The 20671-nt window shown below is 36.6% G+C and overlaps 1 protein-coding gene across 1 annotated transcript in view; it reads left to right on the plus strand.

The window, feature by feature from the left end:
• OTOG (otogelin) overlaps positions 1-20671 on the plus strand; it is an 82214-nt gene that overhangs the window by 27935 nt on the left and 33608 nt on the right. The window contains exons 21-33 of the mRNA XM_054390346.1: positions 223-297; positions 1412-1455; positions 2677-2830; positions 5665-5772; positions 9219-9357; positions 9604-9735; positions 10771-10917; positions 11528-11647; positions 12492-12608; positions 13374-13530; positions 14530-14556; positions 17149-17316; positions 19421-19699. Coding sequence (XP_054246321.1) covers positions 223-297; positions 1412-1455; positions 2677-2830; positions 5665-5772; positions 9219-9357; positions 9604-9735; positions 10771-10917; positions 11528-11647; positions 12492-12608; positions 13374-13530; positions 14530-14556; positions 17149-17316; positions 19421-19699 — 1667 coding nt within the window. The remainder of the gene's footprint in view (positions 1-222; positions 298-1411; positions 1456-2676; positions 2831-5664; positions 5773-9218; positions 9358-9603; positions 9736-10770; positions 10918-11527; positions 11648-12491; positions 12609-13373; positions 13531-14529; positions 14557-17148; positions 17317-19420; positions 19700-20671) is intronic.

The following is a 20671-nucleotide window of genomic DNA, read 5'->3' on the forward strand; positions in this document are numbered from 1 at the left end:
GCAGATACTGAGATTGATTTCTTCTATTTAAAAACAAACCAACCAAACAAGCCCACAAAAAAGCAGCCTTTCCCCACATGTTCCCCCCCAACAAAAAAAAAAACCAACCCTCACCAAAATGAACACAGCAGCCAGTTGAACTTTGAACAATGATTAAATCAATGTGATTTTTTTTTGAGTTCCTTCAGTTTGAGCTAATCATGTTTTCTTCCTCTACACCAGAACTGAATGCCCCTGTTATTTTCAAGGAATTGACTATCCCCCTGGAGGAAATATTATGACATCTTTGGGCAAATGGTAAGATACAAACCTGTTTTTAATCCATAGTAAATGGCATCTCTTTTAGAGCTCTGTCAAATCATTCTGGTTAGCCTCTTGGGGTTTTGTTGCTGTTTTGGTGGGGTTTTAATATCGAGAATAAACCTACATGGCTTTTTTGTGCATGTTTGGACGGAGTTTCTTTGGAGCCTAGGTTTTCAGACTGCCATTTATCATCCAATATACTGAAGTACAGCATACGGAGAAAAGCCACTATCACTTTGTAGATCCATACTAATGTGGAGATCTCCAGCAAACCCCAGACATTTCCTCACTGCCCATTCCAGACAACACTGGCAGTCATGGGAAAGGGCTTCTCCAGATAGTCTCTTTCATTTGTTTTCTTCCATCGTCCTCCTCAAAGGTCTAGTTTAGCTAATTATGCTAAGGACTGAGGTGGATAGCTGGCTGGAATCATGTGATCATTCACAAGTGCTTTGGGGTACATACACATCTCCAGACATAACAGCAGAGTGGGTGTAGCACACATAGATTTTGATTCTGAACCTGTTGGCTAGCAGTAGGTGTGCTGGAGTTCATGGGCTCAGGTTCTCTTGTGAAGGACAGAACCTGAAATGAAGCCAGTGCTACTACATAGCTTGCCTTCCAGCAGGGCTCTGAGCTGATGGTGAGAAAAATGGTGAATTTTTAACAGTGCTAAGAATGTTTGTATGAGAGTCCATACCCAGAGCTTGCTGTAATTTATACATGTGTGGTTAGAGTTTTGCTTTGCTGATGCTATTGCTTCTTGCATTTTTGTTTCATATAATGATGATTCTGTTATGTACAGAGTTTGGTTTATTTTTACTGGAGTGATGTCTTTGGAAGCAGTATAATGGTGTATTTCTGTACGTATTTTTATGTCAGCCCAGGCATTTAAACTCATAGTAACATACGGAAAACAAAATTGTTGTGTGTAGTTAATATAATAAGTGGTAAGGCAATGCACACCTTATCCACAGTTTTAATGTTCAATGCAGACATTTATACAGTTAATTTATATTGATTCATACTGTATGCTTCATTATTAAACAGAAAACATATTTCAGACCTTCCAAACTCTCATTACATTTGCTATGTATTTTTATTGCAGCCATTGCAGGGATGGAGTAATGAATTGTGATAACAACATCATAGGTGAGTAAAGAATGGGGAGGGAAGTTCCTTGAGTCCTAATGAATAAATATACTCTAATCTTCATGGAACTCCTTATCTGTAGTAAAGATTGTGTAATACATACAAACAACTTGCAGGAGGAGATCCATCGTTTAGGAATTATATATTTGAAAGCAAGGCTGGTGCAGAAGAGCAACATACAGTGTTAAGTCTGAGCAAGGTTTTTTTCCCCAATGCTTTAAAAAACTTATTATTTTCTTTTTACATTGCTTATGGAAACAAGCTTATCTGCATGACAAACAGCACAACTTCATTAGGACAAGGAAAGGTTAGCTTTGCTCCATAAAACACTGGTTGTAGGAACTGAACACGGGCAGTACTTTTTCACAGCTTTTTTTATTATTATTATCTTTCTTTCTTTCTTTCCCCCCAGAAACCCAGAGTAACTGATATATGAAGAAAACGGGGTTTTTTTGGTCATACTTAAGTAAAATATAACAAATGCTTTTTTAATTAAGGTATATTTTTATTTTATCATTAAGTACTGTGATCCATAATCTGCTTTTTTTGCTTCAACGAGAGACTTTTATTTAAAGTTTCGGTACTAGAGCTGCCAATGCTTTGGTCTCTACCAGAAATCTATTCCCCATGTACTGATTTGACAGTTATTCAGAAACTCTCACCCTAATAAATAAATTTTTAAAAACCAACAAAAAACCCCAAACAACAAAGAAGCCAAACACAAACCAACCAAACCCACTTAAAACACTGCCATCACTTTGGACCTTTCTGTGGCAAGTACACGGTATGCTCAGTGCAACCTAAGAACAATTGCAATAGAGCTGTTTTGGTAGTCAGTGGCTCCAGCATGGAAAGTCCCATCCAGCTCTAAGACCCTTTTTTGTTTGTTTGTTTCTTCTCTTTTTTTTTTTTTTGTTTGTTTGTTTGTGTAGATTTCATTTTTTGTATTGGTAGCATTTTGCATTTCTGTGTTGGAGGGCTGATTCCTGACTGTTTAGATAGTCGTGTCACTTACTGAGGGAATACATTCATTTCAGTATTCTGTATGAGATTGATAGGGGTTCTCTGAAGCTGGCTATGCTCAGGAGAGACAGGCAATTGGATGTTACTGGAAGCTACACTTATATGTTGCATGTTGTCAGACTAGATCTATTGCACACCTTTATGGAATACAAAATTCCAGATGTAAAGACCAATGTGCTTATGAATTTTTTTCCCCAGCACACAGCTGCCCTGCTGGACAGATTTATATTAACTGCAGTAATCCCCAAATTGATCCGGTGCTTAGCAGAGAGCGAACTTGTGAGAATCAGCTACTAAACCTTACTTTCCCAGCACACCTTCCTTGTGTTGCAGGCTGTGTTTGCCCACCTGGGTGAGTACAGACAGACTGGCATCTTTTGGAGCTCAAACATACAGGACTACCTTCAGTAGCAATTGAGTAATTAATTCTGCTGAGGCCATACCACCTTTTTACTTGGTGAATGTTGAAGCGTGAGCATGCAACTTGTAAAGGCTTACCACACAATGATACAGGCCATTGATGGTGTAAGAAATGGTAAACTAAGAGCCAAGTGGAGACAAAGGTCTAATATCCCACAATTATCAAAACAAGATAACAGAAATATAGAAAGGGTGTTGAAATTATTTGATCCTATCCCTGTACTACAGTAGAATTGTTTACCTAGATCATTTTTACTGCCTGGTATCTAACCTCTAACTTGAACATTTCACTGAGAGGCTTGTTTCTTAATGCTTAGGGATGATTTTCAGTATTGTCTCCAAATCACAGGCTTTTATGCTGAAAATGCATGTGTATCTCTTTTCATTACTTACTGCTTTCATAAGAGCTATGAAAAGATAGAAAACTGAAAGCTGTAGTATACTATAATTGTAATGAAGTTTTGTAACTGAGAAAGGAATATCATGCCAGGTTTTCCTCCAAAAATTTCTAAGTAGTAAGTATTTCTGAAGTGGTACATTGTATCAAATAACAGATAAGGAGCTTAAACACATTCCTGGAAGATTTTCTTAAAGTCATCACTTTCTAATTTACACAAAGAAAACAATGAGTTTTGTTGTCTTAAATGTGCCTATGGACAAACAAATCTAATAATAGGTTAAGAATGCAATTAATTTTCAAGTATTTTTAGAAAACTAACTTTTAAAAGTAATTACATCAACTGTACCATGTTTTAAAATATATCTCAGATGACCAAGTGCTGTCCTTTTGGCATGTGTTTAGCGTCATTCTTCAAACGACCTGCAGCTCTTCAGTTTCAGAAGCAAAGCTCAGAATTTACTATTATTAGCACGAAAATAAAAGTGTAGTGTTCTGTCCACATTTCTCTCTGTATGGCTCTGCTACATATTTTTAATGTTTTCCATGTTGCTGTTTAGACAGGGTTTTGCAGAGGTCTCAAAGATTTACTGTTTTCAGATAAATAAGGATTTACACCCCAGTGGTGATACCGTCACAGCTGTGCTCTCTGCTGTGCAATTCTATTACAGAGACTGTGTCAATGTTCTTGTGTTTGTGTGCTTCAAGAACTCAAATTTATCTGTGTTTGGGGTTGTTGTTGATTTTTGTTATGCCTTACACGATTTTTAGCACTGAATTCTACCCACAGGGTTCATGAAGAAAATGGTATAATTTGAGGGCATGTAGAGGGAGGTTTTAATTCAGTGTGCTTAATTTAAAATATTTGAGCTTTGAAAAAAATTGAGTCATAGCCCTGAAGTGCTGTTAGTTGTAATGAGGTACAGCTGTGGTGACACAGAAAGTTATCAGCCGTCACACCAATATAGTTATAGATAGTCCAGGGACTTCTTATTCATGAGGCAGGCTGGAAGATAGTACAGATGTGGCTCAGTCTTCTGTCCCCTGTAGGCCTGATGGGACCTTGAGCAGCATGGGAGAAGCCTCTGCTTCAAACACTTCTTAAAAACAAAACATCTTGACAGGGGAGGAGGGAGGAAGGGCTAATATAAGTGTTCTAACCCTTCCTCTTTCAGTCACTTTAATTCCCACTGTTGTTGTCCAGGGAAGGGGAAAGAGCTGTGTGCTACACAACCTGTTGAAAACTGGTTAGTGTTCTGGTCCAGGTTTGTGGGCAATAGCACGGAAGTGTTTGACTCACAGGAGACACATTGCTTCCAGTGGTGCTTTTACCAGGTTATTCACATATTTGTGTGTATGTGAACTAATAAAGCTATAGACCGTGATGAGATAGTGATAAAGCTGACTTTAGCAAGCTGAAGCGTGACAGCTGTCAATGTACCTTTGCAGTTCACTGTAGGTTGGACAGTAAATGTAGGCATCAAGAAAAATGTCTGATAGTTCAAAGGGGAGCTGTGCAAGGCCTCTCTGTAGGGTATTTATGGTGAATTCTTAGATCATTGAAATCCGTCCATTTGCTTGGCTTCACAAGAGAGAAAGCTGTTATCACTTGGGTTAGCCAGGGTAATAGTGTGAGGAAAACCCTGCATTTTCTGTTACCTTGTCAGTGTGATGGTCTTTGTGTCTGAATGTGCCCTGTTCAATTCTGAGCAATGGGAATTTCAGTCTCACAGTTTATTGCCTTCAAGCGACACAATACTTGAAGTAAGTATGGATTACAAAGAACACTTCACATACCCTGGGGGAAAATTACAGTTTTGCAGCTTGATGGAGGAGGGAGGTTTGTGTCTACATATTCCCATTAAGAAGAGCTACAGTGTTGTAGATTTTCACCTGGTAAATAATACACTAAGTCATAATATGTGCCACAAATATTTCCTTGAAAAAAATTAGTCTATTTGCTTTATTTCCTCTTGCAAGGCAAGAACTCCTCTCTTGTTTCTCTGTTAATGGAATCTTTTTCAGAATTAAATAACCAAATTCTTTATCTAGGAGTTGTGATTATAAAGCATGGCTCCTGCATCTCTTGGAAGATTTCTTGGCTGTAGTTTAAATAAAAGTTAATTGGCTGAGTTACAATAAATGTGGTGAAATTTAGTTTCCCTGTCCTCAAAATTAGTATGGTAATGATCAAGCCTTCACAGGGTTCGTGGCTGAAGGGCCAGTGTCCAAAGTGTAAGCTGTTGTTTTTCAATAATCATAATCCTAATAATTTAAAAGTTTAGGAAGATATTTTTGTACCTAGATAGCAAACGTACTTCTGCTGAATGTGTGTGTGTGTATATATATATATAATTTTTTTTTTATAGCCTTGTTAAACATGGGGATATGTGCTTGGATGCAGATGAATGTCCATGTTCATGGAAAGGAAAGGAATACTTTCCAGGTGACAAAGTAATTTCTTCCTGTCATACATGGTAAGCAGAGATCTGTTTAGGTGATTATTTAATTTTATTTGTGTATTTGTGGATTGATTATTCTTTTATGTTTCTTAATCATAACTTTCACAATAGACTCTGATCAATAATTTACCCTAACTTTGTGTTTATACTAATTTAAAGAGCTATTAAAATGACATTTTTAAGGTTTTATTGTTTCAGGGAGCTTTTATATAATAAAATTAGAACTATTGGGAATTTTTCTTAAAAAGCTTGATTTTAAAAAATAGGAGTTTTTATTATCAAGGTCATTTAAATCCATATTCCTTAGCTACTGTTCCTAAAGTGCAGGTGATATCCCTCAAGTACTGCATCTGAGTGACGTTAGTTAAAGCTTTCTACTTAACTCATTTTTGCATTTAGCATTTCATCTCATCAGTCTAGGGACCCAAAACATAGCCCTGTGGCCATAAGCATACATCCACTGCAATGACAAATTAAGGAGAGAACTGAGCAGGATCATGTACTGAGCGTAGTGTGAGATAAATCAGCTGCTGATTTTGTGTGTGGATAAAATAATCAATTGACTTTTAAAGGAAATATTCCAATAGACAAAGATTGATAGGCTCACTCAAACACATGCAGAAACCTATTCCTGGGTAAATGTGTACGTATCCTATAGCTATTTATATGCCTATACCACTTCAGTAAGCTTCATAAGAGTTAAGATATGAAAACATACCATGTCTGCACAATTCTGAAACTAACTTCTTTCATGATAATCCTTGCCTGTTTCCATCTCTGACCATGTTGCAAGCTGGCAACTAAGCAGCACCTTTTTTCTTACCAGAGCCTCAGAAAAATCAGCTGTACTATCACAGAATCATAGAATGGCTTGAGTTGGAAGGGACCTTAGAGATCATCTACTCCAACCTCCTTGCCGTGGGAGGCTGCTCAAGGCCTCATTCAGCCTGGACTTAAACAACCCCAGGGAGGAGGCATCCACAAGCTCTCTGAATCCCACCACCCTTGTACTGAAGAACTTCCTAAGATCCAGTTTAAACCTACTTTCCCTCAGCTTAAAACCATTCCCTCTTGTCCTATTGCTAGACACCTTTATGAAAAGTCCCTCTCCATCTGTCAAGCATCAGCATAGTGATGAACCTTCCAACTTCTCAGCAGGGCAGTTTGTTACTTTTGTACCTTTCTTTTAGCTCACCAGGAACATTTAACTCATGTCACCTGGTAAACTACTGCTCCTGGCCTGCACAGCTCAGTATAGCTTAGTACAGTGAAGGCTTATCCAGTCAGCACTAGTCACTGCCTTGTCTGGATGTCATTGCCCCCTCCAGCCTTGGGCTGACTGCCTACCTCTGCCTCTCGTCAGGTCCTCAGTATCTGCTCTAGAAGATATTTGTAGCCCTTTGGTCGACTGGTGAAGCGACTTACAAGCCATCTCCACTGGGCAGGCAGGTAAAGCGACCCGGGTTATTCACCCCCTTGTTTCCAAAGGCCTTTCCAATTGGACCTGGTGTGGGATTGCTTGCATCAGAAATAGCTATTATATCCCTTTAATCTGTGTGAGACTTCACCAAAGGCAGCAGCAGTGCAGGCAGAAAGACACTGGATATTTAGCCTTCACTTTTTTTTTCTCCCCCTGAGGCCAGGCCCATAAATTATTTACAAATCCTTAATGCTGTCATGACTCTCCTAGTCTTCCATGTCTAAAAGCAAAGACAGATTAAGTGATAATGGGTTTTTGACAGTTTCACTGAAAGATAGAAAGTCTGCCAGGAACTGTGCTTGATACCAAGTGTAGCAAGTCTTTGAGACAGTTGTGTGTGTGCAAGGGTGTAGTGATGTATCAGGGGAAATGCATGTGTTTGCTTGTGCAAAGCATGAGAATACTCCTGTGCAAACAAACCCACTTAGGCACTCAGAGCAGTTATAATAGTTTCAGTGTTTAGAGCATGGAAATAGCTTGTGTTGATATTTAATATCATCGTATTCGCATCTGATGTAGTATTAGCAACTTACCTATTAATGTGATTTGTCTATTAAACAGTAAAATGGCAAATAATGTAATTTCTTAAATTGACAAAACTATCATTGGAGTGCCAGGAATGTTCAGCCTAAGCTCTGGGGTCTGGGTGAACTGCAGTTCTAGGTTTTCCAGTTTGTGTTTTGAGTGCAATGTCCTGAAGTTGTTGTTATGTGCTGCTAGCTGAAGGTAGCAGAGCAGCAGTTTGGTGCAAGGTAAGATAATTGCTGATTTTTTGGAAACAGTGTTCTGACTCTGTCTTGTATGATAGCAGTATGAAAAGTTAAACTGACAAAACAATTGCTTCTTGGTCCTTCAGTTATGTGTTGCCAGCCATTAGTGATTTATGAAGTCAGGTTAGTATGTACTTGTACAGTGTGAAGCATTCTTTTAATCAGGAATTTAAAAATTCAATATTTTTGAAACTAAGCATAGATCTGTGCAAAAATTTTGTCACATGCTGAACCTGTGACCTTTGAACCTATGTTTATAAAATATACCTGTGGTAAAGCTGTATCAGGCTGTCAGATCTGCTGTCTTTGTTGAAGCAAGTTTTTTAACTGTCAAGGTGATTTAGAAACATAAAAAGTAACATTTGAAAAAAAAATGATTTTGGGATATAGGAAATGAAATTCTATCCTTTATTTAGAAATCTTGCATCATATCTGAAAATGTTATTTCGATTGCAACAGGGTGATACAGAAAGAGCACTATAAAGCCTTACTGTTAAACAGTTACAAAGCAAAAGTAATTCAGAAAAGTCTGAATAGTCACTTCGTTATATGTGTGATTAAAACATTTTGATGCTCAAGGAGATCATACTCAGAACTTGAACTATTCTGGAAGCCCAGCAAAAAACAAAAGCTGAGCAAAACCAAAATGCCCAGCAACCCAAACCATTTTTTTTTTTAAAGCAACCTAAGCACCAAAATAGTGACACTGAAATTTCTCCTTTGCACTTCAGTGAAATTCTCATTTAAGCAGAGACTGTAGTAAAAGGAATACATTACTTGTAGATTCTAGGATTCAGCTTGTATTGAAATAAATGTTCTGTGAGAAGCTGAAAAAGAAAGCTTTACCTTTTGTGGCACATAACTGATGTGAGTGACCAGAGAATAAATTGAATTGCTTCCAGTGTCACTGTATGTTTTTTTTTTGTTTCAGCAAAAGAAATGCCCCTTGATGTCTATATATTACAGCATCTATAAATTTTAACAGGAATAAATACAAGCTGTATGAGTTCCATATGTACTTTTTTTCCTCCTTATCCAATCAAATCAATTTATATGTGCTGCTTTTAGTTAGCATTTGAAAATGTTTGTCTTGCAGTCAGCGTATTGGCATGGCTTTTTTTTTTTCTTTTTTTCCCATCTTCTCAGTGCAATAGCTGTAATATGTCTGTTGCTACAGTTGATATTACCATTATTGGTCATACATTTTTCAGCATTTGCCAGCATGGATCATTTCAATGCTCCTTCCATCCTTGCCCATCAATGTGTACTGCATATGGGGATCGGCATTACAGAACATTTGATGGACTCACATTTGACTTTGTTGGAACTTGTAAGGTTTACCTGGTTAAGGTGAGACTTTTTTTTTTTTTGAAAGCCTTTGTCAAATGGCATTTACAAACTACCTTTCTACTTAATTCCAATCTGTATGTTTTATTGAGGCCTATATACTGTTTTTTTTGCTTTGATGTTGCTTAGAGTTTGAATCGTACATAACATAATAATTAGACACTGAGTTTTCTGCTAATTTAACTATATAATGATGCACATATGTGTATTAGTATATTTTAAAGTGTCCTTTTATTTTTTTTTCTTCAGGGTACTTCAATCAGTTTTTCTGTTGTTATAGAGAATATTAACTGCTTTAATACAGGAATCATATGCAGAAAAAACCTTTTCATTGATGTTGGAAAATCTTCTTTAATATTTGATGATGAAACTGGAAATCCAGTAAGTTTCAGCACTGATCAGAAGCTAGCATATGTATTTCTCTATTGTTTTGGGTTTTTTAATTAGAAAAACTTGCTGTGCCACACAAGTAGTAGATCACAGCTGGATTGTTCAGCGGAAAGCTTAAAGAAAATCTTGTCTATTTCACAAAATGTTAGATGACGTGATTGTATTTCTTTTGTTTAGACTTCATTCCTGTTTAATGTCTTAGGAGAAATACAGGTATTTTTAAATCAGTAGGAGGTTTGCTAATAATTTCACTAAAACTAAGAGGTTCATCTGGTTTGGAATGTGTAGGAAGAATATTCCTTTAAAGTCATAAAAAAACACATTGCAGTTCTTGGTATACCCTCCACAGCCTGAATTTAATTTTTTTTTGGCCAAACTGCAAAATCTGTTGCTGTAAGTATTTAGTAATTTTCGTGTAAGTAGTACTATTTACAGTTTGTAGACCGACTATGCAAAGGAAATTGTGATTCTTTGCTTTCACAAGTTATTGTACAATGATACAAATAATTTCAAACCTGATTTTTATTAGATGGAGAGAAGAATGCTGTATGTAAATAAAATTACAATCTCTGGACAAATTTAGACAATTCCTTATTTTAAGATGATGCTTCATGCATCTCTATACCTACCCACCTTAAAAAAGAACATGTAGCTAAGACCTTCTGAATGCAATGATGTTTAACTAAGTGAAAATCATACCTGGGGAACCTAAAATTGATTGTTTTTTTTAACCTCTCAAATGAACCATTAACTTTTTATTCTTCACTCCAGTTGCTGTTTCCCATTCTGTAAAATCTGATATAAAATCAACTTTTTAAATAGGAAAATCGTAAAAATTCTCCACAGTTCACAATCAAAACCGAGACCACTTTTGTTTAAGCATTTATTCCTCTGTGGCCTTCTGTCAGTTTTTGGGCTTCTGTCTGAGAATCATGTTAATTTTATTTAGGTGCATTACTTCCTGTCAAGAGAACATTTTCTGAAAACATTACTTATATTATAGCTGTCTTGTTTTATATCCAACAGAGCTTATCTAGTTACGTAGATGAACTACAAAAGATACTGTTCTGGAAAGCTGGATTTTTCACTGTTATTCATTTTCCCACTGAGCACATCACCATTCTTTGGGATCAGAGAACAACAGTTCATGTACAGATGGGTCATCAGTGGCAGGTAAGTGGAAGTCAACACTCTTATTTGCATTTCTTTGAGGTATGTCAAAGGTATGAGACATGTTATCGTTCAGATAATAGGCAATGTGTTAGAAACTATGTATGAACTCAGTGGCAGAGTTGAGGAAAGACATTCAACTACTTTGTTAATTAATATCTCTCTCATTTACTTTTTTTTTCCAGTCAGTATTTACTGTCTAATTTCTCTAACAACAGAAATAAGTATCTCAGACAACATTCTTCTTCAGTACCCATTCCCTGTATGAGTGGAGTAAGTGTTATTTTGCTGAAGCACAAAAAACCACCTACCTAGCAAACAGGAACTTCTTTTGTTCAAGGATCAACTCCATTCTCAAAGGCTTGGAGAAACTTAATTAAATGGAAATAACATTGATATTGTCAAAATACAATATTTTCCATAGCTTTATTATCGTAAAGAGCTGAAATGTTTTGACTGATATTTAGCTGCAAAGGATCAAATTCTGACAAATTTATTAAGCCACTGAAGACAGGAATTTATGAAGCAAGTTTTGCAAGCTGTCATGTCTAGTGGTGTTTTGTGTCATGTGGAAATAGATTCTATTGTTTGTTTGTGTGTTTGTTTTGCCCAGGGTAAATTGACTGGATTATGTGGAAATTTTGATTTGAAGACAGTAAATGAATTGAGGACACCAGATAATTTTGAATTAACAAACTCACAAGAGTTTGGAAACAGTTGGACAGCTGTAGAGGTAAAAACTAAAAATGCATTTGCTTGTAGATTTTTTGCTATTATATCATATAATTCATCTAGAATGAAATCAGAAATTCTTTCCTGGAAGTGTCAGACAGGCAGCAATGCAAATGGTCATATCAATGTGTTTTACAAATATCATAATCCATGAAGAAGGAGGAATTTATCTTCTTTTTTTCCCCCTGCACAGCACTACAGTGTAGAGAAAAACACTTCACAATATCCAGAATCTTTTCGTGACTGTTGATTGAACAGTTGTAATTTTTTACATAAAGGAAGAATTGTGGGTTTGCTTTAGATTCTGTTTTCTGTTCAGCTGATCTTAGATAGCTGGGAAATTTGTAACTGTGAAACCATAGCAATAGAAGGAGAAAAGAATCTTTTCATGTGCTATACTGTTGAAAATTAATATAATGTGTTCAGTGGTGTTATAGACATGTTCCTTCTTATCAGTTTGATTAAAAAGATGCAATTTCAGACACTTCTTATATACATGATCCAATTGAACTTTGTTGTTTATATAAGCTACACTATTCAGGTGTAAGGACTGCAGGTTGGGACTGCATGGCAGCTTTGTTTAGACCTACATGTATATATGTGTCTTTCTGATGCTCTCAGACAAATGAAATATTTCTTCAGATTGTTTGCTTCTCCTTTTCTGCAGATTACCATCCCTTTTGATTTGCATATCTTAGTCTGGCTTTATTTTCTGAAGTGATTTGTGTGTGTGTGTGTGTTTTACATGTCTTTTTAAAGAAGACAAAGTTTTTTGAACTTTGCAAGTTCAAGTACAAAGTTGTTATCAAACAAGTTTCTCATCTTGATTTCGCCTTCTGGTTTAGTGTGTTGACAGCTCTGACATTCGAAATCCATGCAGTATGAATCCTCTTAGAGAGCCATTTGCCAAGAAGGAATGTGGAATATTGTTAAGTGAAGCATTTGAAGCTTGCCATCCAGTGGTGAGTTAGGGTCAATATAGAAAGTTTTGAAAGTGAACATGTCACTAGAGAGAAACTTTACTCTTCAACAGGCATCACTTTCGTCTTTTCTTGCATAATATAATAACTTTGAATACTATAGCAAAATAGAATGTGAAGAAAGTCTAATCCATACCTCTTCTGATTCTCAAATGTGAATGTTTAACTGGGCCTGTTCTAAGGCCTATCTGCACTTAGCTGACCTAGACAGTAAGCCACTTGGTCACCAATTTACTATTCTGTGATACAAGTAGTCCTATTGGTCCCCTTTGTAATTAATACAGGCAGTTATACCAAATTCATATTATCTTTTTGCATTCCAAGCACTGGCATAACCAGTTGCCCTATTTGGCTTTATTATTGCTTACATTTTACGTATATCTAACTTTTATAAAGCTTCTGAGATTTACTGATTTTTTTTTTTTAATCAATTCAGAGAGAGTTTCTCTTACTTCAGAAGCTTCTTCGTAGATTAGTGTGGTTTAAATATTACACATGCTCACATGAACATCTTAGTGTGCATGTTCCTAATGGATCACTGATTTAATTGTATTACTAAGTACTGTACATGATTTTATGGTAAGTTCTAATAAACCTTTTCTTGTGTTTCAGGAAACATTTACTTTTAAATCTTAATACTTTGAAATCTTATATATTAATTTTTAATGAGTCGTAGCTTTGTACTGAGGTAACTGTAGCCAGTGCCTATGCGAGTATTTTTGATAATACTGATATTTATGTTTCTAGGTTGACGTCACCTGGTTTTACTCAAATTGCTTGACAGATACATGTGGTTGTAACCAAGGAGGTGATTGTGAGTGTTTCTGTACAAGTGTATCGGCATATGCCCATCAGTGCTGCCAGCATGGAGTTGCTGTAGACTGGAGGTCCCCTAGAGTGTGTCGTAAGTTTGCTTAACTAGCATTGCCTGTGGCTGTCACTGTCTGCATTCATCAGATCAAGACATGAAAAATCGATTGCATTGTCATGTATGGCCATGAATTGAATTACTAAGCCACGCTAGTAGGTGCCTCTCACTGCCCTCCACGTTCATTTTAGTCTAGCTTGGTTATGTGTGTCTTTCCATATTTGTGGGTGGTATGCTTTTATTTTTAATTATTTGACCTATGTTGTGAAAGGAAAAGTTGTGGGAAGCCTATGATAGGATGCAGAATGCATCCCTCAAACTAAAGTTAACAGCAGCTCGATTTCTGACTTCAGGACAATTTCATATCCTAACAGTCTAGGAAACATAGCTGCCTTGGTACTGCCCCCAAAGCAAGTGTGAAATGTAAAGGTCTTCTGAAGAAAAACAAAGTAATTTTTTAAAACATGACCTCATTATTACTTTAGTATTCCTATTCAGCAGTGCTTAGAAGCTGTAACAAAATCTGAGGTCTTTGTGGCATCTAGTACAAATGCCTAGCAACAGTCGTTTCCCCAAAGGTGGGATTAAAAAGGACAAGATATAAAGAAAGGAAGGAAGCAAGCGTTTTTCTAACTTTGCACTTGCACAGAGCATGTAGCTTGCTCAGTCACACAGCAAATTTACCATACAGTGAGAGGATTACTCTGAATTTTTTTGTAGAAATGGTACATGTGTTTTAATGTGAGCATGGAAAGACAGCATAACTTAACCACTAGAGGTCACAAAAAGACAGCTGTAGGTATGTAAGCTTACTGTTTCTTGCTAGAAACCAATATTTTGTTGAAATCAATGTAGTTTAAACTAGTATGTTATTTAAAGCACTAAAGTAAATACTTGGCAATAATTTTTGAGTATGGTTGTGTATGATATAACTTGCCCAAGCATTTGGCTTACCCCTTAATTGTAAAGAGTAATAGGAAGCCTGTTTATCTGCAGAATGCCTGCAAATGTGTTTCTTATATTTTTGTTTTTCAGCTTATGATTGTGAATATTTCAACAAAGGTAAGTCCTAAAGCAGGTGATATAAAGTCAGTAAAATTTTTGTTTGGGTTTTATTATTTATTTTTAAAATAAGTCTTAGTGCTTTATATAAAAATAATTGTGTTAAGGAAAACAATTGTAAATGATAGATATTTAAACAGACAAGATTTTATTTTGCTGGTTTATTTTGCTTTTTGAAATGCTTTTAATGTCATAGTTTTTTCTTTTTTTTTTCTTTGGGGGGGGGGGGTGTGTGTGTGTTTCAGGGGGAGCCTTTCCCAAGAATATTTTAAAATTATCTTTCCATTTATGGATTATGATTAAGCAACTACATCAGTAAGTAATTAGTAAACTATTCAACTCACTAGTACTAGTGACACTACTTGCTTAAGGCATATTGTGGTTCAAAATTGATGCCCAGTGGGTCTGTTAAACCAGTGATCCTCTGCAGGGCATCCTGCAGAGGGAGCTGGCTGTTAAGATATTTCAACTTTTCCTGCCAAAGTGGGGATTAACTCTCCATTTAGGTATATTTTACCTAGCTTTAAGTTCCTGAGCAGCAAGTATTGCTGAGACATTAGTATGGCTCTCAGAAAGATGCAAAACTTGTGCTAAGTAAACCCTGAGCCTGCATTGGGTGATATATGGCTGTATTAACACTGGAATCCATATTCAGACTATTTTAAAGTTCTGTTGTGAGTGTCTGCATAGTTAGACATGGCACACACATAAGCCCTGCAAACCAGCCTGATGTGTGGAGTGGTCAGGACTCCTGCTATTTATTCTATAGCTCTTTTTATCAAGCTCATGTAGAAGCCTGTCTATCCAGACAGTTTGTGGTATTTTGGTCTTCTGTTAGGCTCCATATTGCAGCAACTTGCCCCCAGAAAGATTTCAGAAAAGGATAGAGTTTAAATTGGGAGGCACTTGTGCAACATTCCAGGTCCAAACAACACAGCCAGGAAATTTGCATTTTTCATATACTGACTGCTAATGAAGTGAAATGTTGTCTAAATCACTATTTAAGCCATTAATGTAAATAAAGACCAGCTGAACATAAAAGGTAATTCCAGTTTCATTTTTGGTTTGTTTTATAAATGAAATACAGTTTAATGTAGGTGATCTTACATCAGTGGTCATAGCCAAGTGAAGTTAGATGATAACATGTACTTCTGAAGTGTGTTATTAGTTTTACTTGTTACTGAATTTTCACTGACAGAAATTAGTTGAAATAGTGGAGAGCTGTGCATGTGATCAGTTTGTAACAAACATGGTTATCATATACTTCTCACTTTGTATCTTGCCACTTTTAGTGGGGGGAAAAAAGTTTCTTTTCTACTTCAAATGTAGTAGCATTCCCCAGAATTACATAGTTCTGGGGACAGGAAGGTTAAGAAACTGTCTTAGACCAGACAGATATTTTCTCTGTAACTTTGTCATGAATCCAGAGTGAAACGGTTCTAATTCTACTAGAAGCAAGAGCCTTTTGTCTTTGGTAAGGGGAAATTCTCAACTGGTAGCTGTAGTTTCTCAAGCTTTGGATGGACCTGAAATACGAGCCTTAAACATATAATAACATTTCCAGAACACTGGATGTTTTAAGTAATTCTAAAGATGTTTTTTCAACTGCCTGCACTGAAGGTAACCAGATATCACTGTACAGGTTTAGCTAGGTGTGGGTTTGTGTTCTAGCTGGCTACTTATTTATGCCATTAGAATCTAAAACTTTGCAGTGCAGGTTCAGAATACCAAAACTCTTAATAAAATTGAGTTAAATAGACTAGAAAGAACCAGAGCATGAAGGCAGGCTGCAAATTGTAGTCCAAACTTTTAACCTGTTGGAACAGATTTTAAGGTTCGATGGCATTAGCTGCAGCTATAAGCTGAGAAGTTCTGGGATGCTTCTGCCTCAGATACATGCTTGCTGTGTCCTGTCCTGTGAGTAAAATGGTAGTGAGGTGAATTGCTCAGGTGTGCTCTGAAATGCCTGGTTTTAACAGAGGATTTAATAGAAATAATTTCAAGTAACATTTAAAAATAAACTTTAAAATACTTTTCTGCACTGAAATTGAAACTAAGTGAGCAGGTGGGACACTGCCTCACTTCCCAGTGTTGTGTTTGTATCTACATTCAAAATGTTCTTTGATACTTGATAACAAACTCTTATTCCCTGCAAAATGTTTCACACTTTGGACAATAATAAAATGGATTTTAAAGAATAGTAAGAGGCATATAATCAATTCAACCATACAAATTAACAGGGATTTCAGGATGGTCTGTAGAACACCATTTACTTTCCAATCAAATAACTGAGAGGTCAACTAACTTTAAAATTGCTATGAAACTGAAGTGGATGAAAGGGAGGGAAAAAAAAAGCTAATCAGGAATTTTGAAAATTGAAACTAGGTAGCTTGGGCAGTTATTAGAACAGGTATTTTTTCAAAGAGTTTGGGTTTGATTTGGTTGTTGCTATAGGTTAGTGTGTGGCACCTAGAGCTATTTTCAGAGTGGAAAGATGTGTTTTTCGTTATGTGCTGTGTCATAATCTTTAGAGCTGAAGCATTTGTGATACTTGCCATGAAAGATAATTCAGACTTTTTGTTTTCTCAACAGCTCTGGGCAAAGGCCCATATAAAGTGGTCAGCTATTTGGATGGAGAATTTGTAATGGCAGTGAAACTGGTGGATGGTGTTGTTTTTTCAGTGAGAAAAGAAGATATTGTTCCTGGACATGCAGTGACCTTTATGCTCACTTCAGGGCTTTATAAACCCAAAGCACATGGTAAAGTCTATGTAACCTAGGCAAATTCTGCCATTGAATATAAGTCTACATTTAAGAATAGACCTGAGTGGAAAAAATCTTTTATCTGTCAGCTGTTTCTGCATCTTAATGTTTTCTCCAAAGCTTTCATTTGGTTTAATTAGATGATTATAGCTTTATAAATAGATATTTCCAGTCAAAAAGCAAAACTCCCCCCAGCCTTCAGAAGCATCAAACTGGTGGTGTAACCCAGTGCTTCCAGATAGACATTGCTCCCTCCACCTTTACTCTGGCAGAAATGGATCGTGGGAAAGTATAGGAGAGAAATTATATTAGGGAGAAAAGTTCCTCCCTGATTCACTCAACTTGCCACCACGGCTCAATGTCTAGCCACTTGTACAGAGATGGCATTGGCACTTACCTGAACTGTGTAAGGATATGTACTGCACATTTATCTCCTTCATGTTCTGAATTAAGTTTCCACAGAAGGAATGTGTTGCTTATTCAGCAGATGAAAGAAGCCTTGCACACCTTCAGAGAGGTGGAGAAAGCTTACAAGAGTATATTCAACACTTTGTGACATTGAAATGCTAGAGTGGTCTGCAGACACAACTTTAATACCACCAGAGCACTTGAGTCTCCACACAATTTTACTGCCCAGATCAGCTCTTTGGACAGGCTGAAGGTGGCTGTCTTTGTGTAATTAAAGAAGGGATATGGGTCAGTTGAAAAAATGACAAGCATTTGATTAGTAATACTGCTGTCTCTAGAACTGACACAAGAGCTCATGTAACAGAATATCCAGGGCCAGACTTCTTTTATTAATCAGAGTGTTGAGACACTTGTACATTGCATTCAATTTGGCTTTGGAAAGGGATAGTCAGTTCTACTGTTCTATTGCCTCAATCTCTTGCTAAGTATTTAACTTTGCAAATGGAATGTGTGCTTCTTGGTCAAATTTGAGTAATTACAGGCTGTGTGTGAGTTTGTACAATCGATATGGTATTTTTTATATCCATATCTTCATTTATAAGACATTCTTGGGCTTTGGTACCTCAGAAAAATTAGTGTATTTTATCAGTTTCAGACAAATTGTAGACAATGAAAAGTTTAGGTCATTGCTACATTGATTAGCTGTAAGGCAGGTATTATAAATCACAGTATCCATTGTCCCTTATTAAATAGCTATTGCTACAGACAGTTAATAACACATATATTTCCAAGTCCCACTATGTTTTTAAGATTAATTGGAGCGTTTATGCTCAGAAGACAAGTTGGCATTCCAGAAGTGTTATAGCAGAATGTGCGGGTATATCTGTTTAATGAGATAATTTGTTTTCTATGCATTCTTTTTTTCAAGAAATGCTAGCCAGGCCTGGAGGGTTAGTCGTTTTTACAGTAGTTTAATGGTTGTTTCCAAGAGAATAGCAGGGTTTACAGCAAAATAGAATGAAGTAATTATGCGAGTAACAGATGCCTGCAACAGACTGAAGATCAACCACTCTGCAGTTGGTTGTACAGAGCCTTGCTTGAAATCAGCAGTACTGTTTTCAGGGTAAGGTGTCATGTGGGCACATTTGCCAGAAAACAGATTTTGCTATAACCTTCTTAGGGGAAAGGCTAGAGAGCTGACTGCTTAGAAAAGCTGAATGCAAAATACATCTCTGTAATTTGCTTTTAATGAAAGGCTGAGCTCTTAAGCTATTAATTCCTGATCGCAAACGTTACTTGTCAGGTTAGTTAGATTAAATTTTTATTACGTAAGTAAGGCTTACTGAAAGCTGTCAACTAAAATTCTCCTTGACTTGGAGGGCTGTATTCCTTTATCCTGTTAGGGCCAAATGTCTTAATCTGCTTGTATTCCTGTTGCAATCTGTAGTGCATTTAGAAAACTAAATATCCATCAGAGTCTATCACTCTGAAATCCATATATTCTACACTCCTTAAAAGATTCAAACTATTTTCACTGGTAAGGGCAAAGGCAGCTTTCTTTGCTCATGCCTCTTGTATCAGTAGAGGTACATCAGAATGTTTGGTTCATTATGCATATATCAGCAAGTAAATAAGATCTGTGTTTTTTCTTTGTGTTTTATTTGTTTTGTTCGTTTGTGTTGTTTGTTTTCAGATTCCAGCTTGATTTCATTTGAAACAGCTGAGAGACCAAATTATTTTCTTCAATTGGTCTCCAATAATACTCTCATTCTTTCCAAATGGAAAAAAAATGAAGAGTTTCACAACAGCTCTACATTTGTCATTCATAAGAACACGTGGCTTTCAGGATACAGTTCCTTTGAGTCATTTGCAAAACCAGGATACTTCATCCACATCTCAGCCTCTTCAGTTGAGCTTTTGAAGTACCATCATTCAGAGGAGTTCAGACTGTCAATTCTTTTTAAACTTGTGGGTAGGTAATTAAATTTGTATTTAATGAACAGCAGTTTGCTCTCTGTGAAAATACACGCTAAATAGTATTGACATTTCCAGAAGTGATGAGATTGCTTACTTCTTCCTGCGTCACTGGGAGCTGTGGATAATCTGTGAAGTGCAGGCTCAAAATCTTCCCTGAGCTTTGTAGTGAGGATGTGATCTTGTTTTGTTGTCAAGAGACATTAAATGGCCTAACACACAACTTTGATGTATTTGCCAACTGGTTTTGGAAATTCACAGCCTAGTATATACATCTGGGCAATACTTGCTTCACAGGTGGTGAGGAAATTCTTGAGTAGAAAAATTGTGGTGTTGAGTAATGGATTCACAACGGGAATAGAAAAGTACTGAAAGCATTTCAAAAAGCCAAGTTCTGTGGAGGACATTTTCTCTTCCTTTCCCTCCAACTGCTGCCAGGAGAGAGTTTTCTGTGTAGTGCATTTTCATTGCAAGCTTTGTGGCTTCCTCAGAGGTTATGCTATCTGGTGCTATGAACATTGCCTGTAGATTATAAATCTCAAACCTCCTCTTTCTCCTGAAAAAACACTTTGACTTTTATCCACGTATCCACTCGGAGGCTCTGTCTTTAGGTATGTTATACTCTATCGTTTCAGGATGAATCAAAATAGAGACAGATCCCTCTTTTTCACCATCTAGATGTCTGTTTCTCTAATGTTTCTTGGACAGCTACAGCTCTTGAATATGCATTATAGACTACTGTGAAAGTGTTTCAACCTGAAAGATTTACATTCTTGTAATAGTCCTGTTTCACTGGGACCATAAGGATCAGAAAAGTAGGAGATATTCTTAGGATCTTTTGCAGGAGCTGGATGAAGAAGTTGCTCCCAAAAGAACTGATGACAAAAATCACACCTTAAAAAAAAAAAATCACTAATCAATCAAGCTCTTTCTTTTTTAGATTAGTAAGGAAAATAAATAATAGGAATAA

This window comes from Indicator indicator, chromosome 21 (assembly GCF_027791375.1).
Source record: "Indicator indicator isolate 239-I01 chromosome 21, UM_Iind_1.1, whole genome shotgun sequence".
Lineage (NCBI taxonomy): Eukaryota > Metazoa > Chordata > Aves > Piciformes > Indicatoridae > Indicator > Indicator indicator.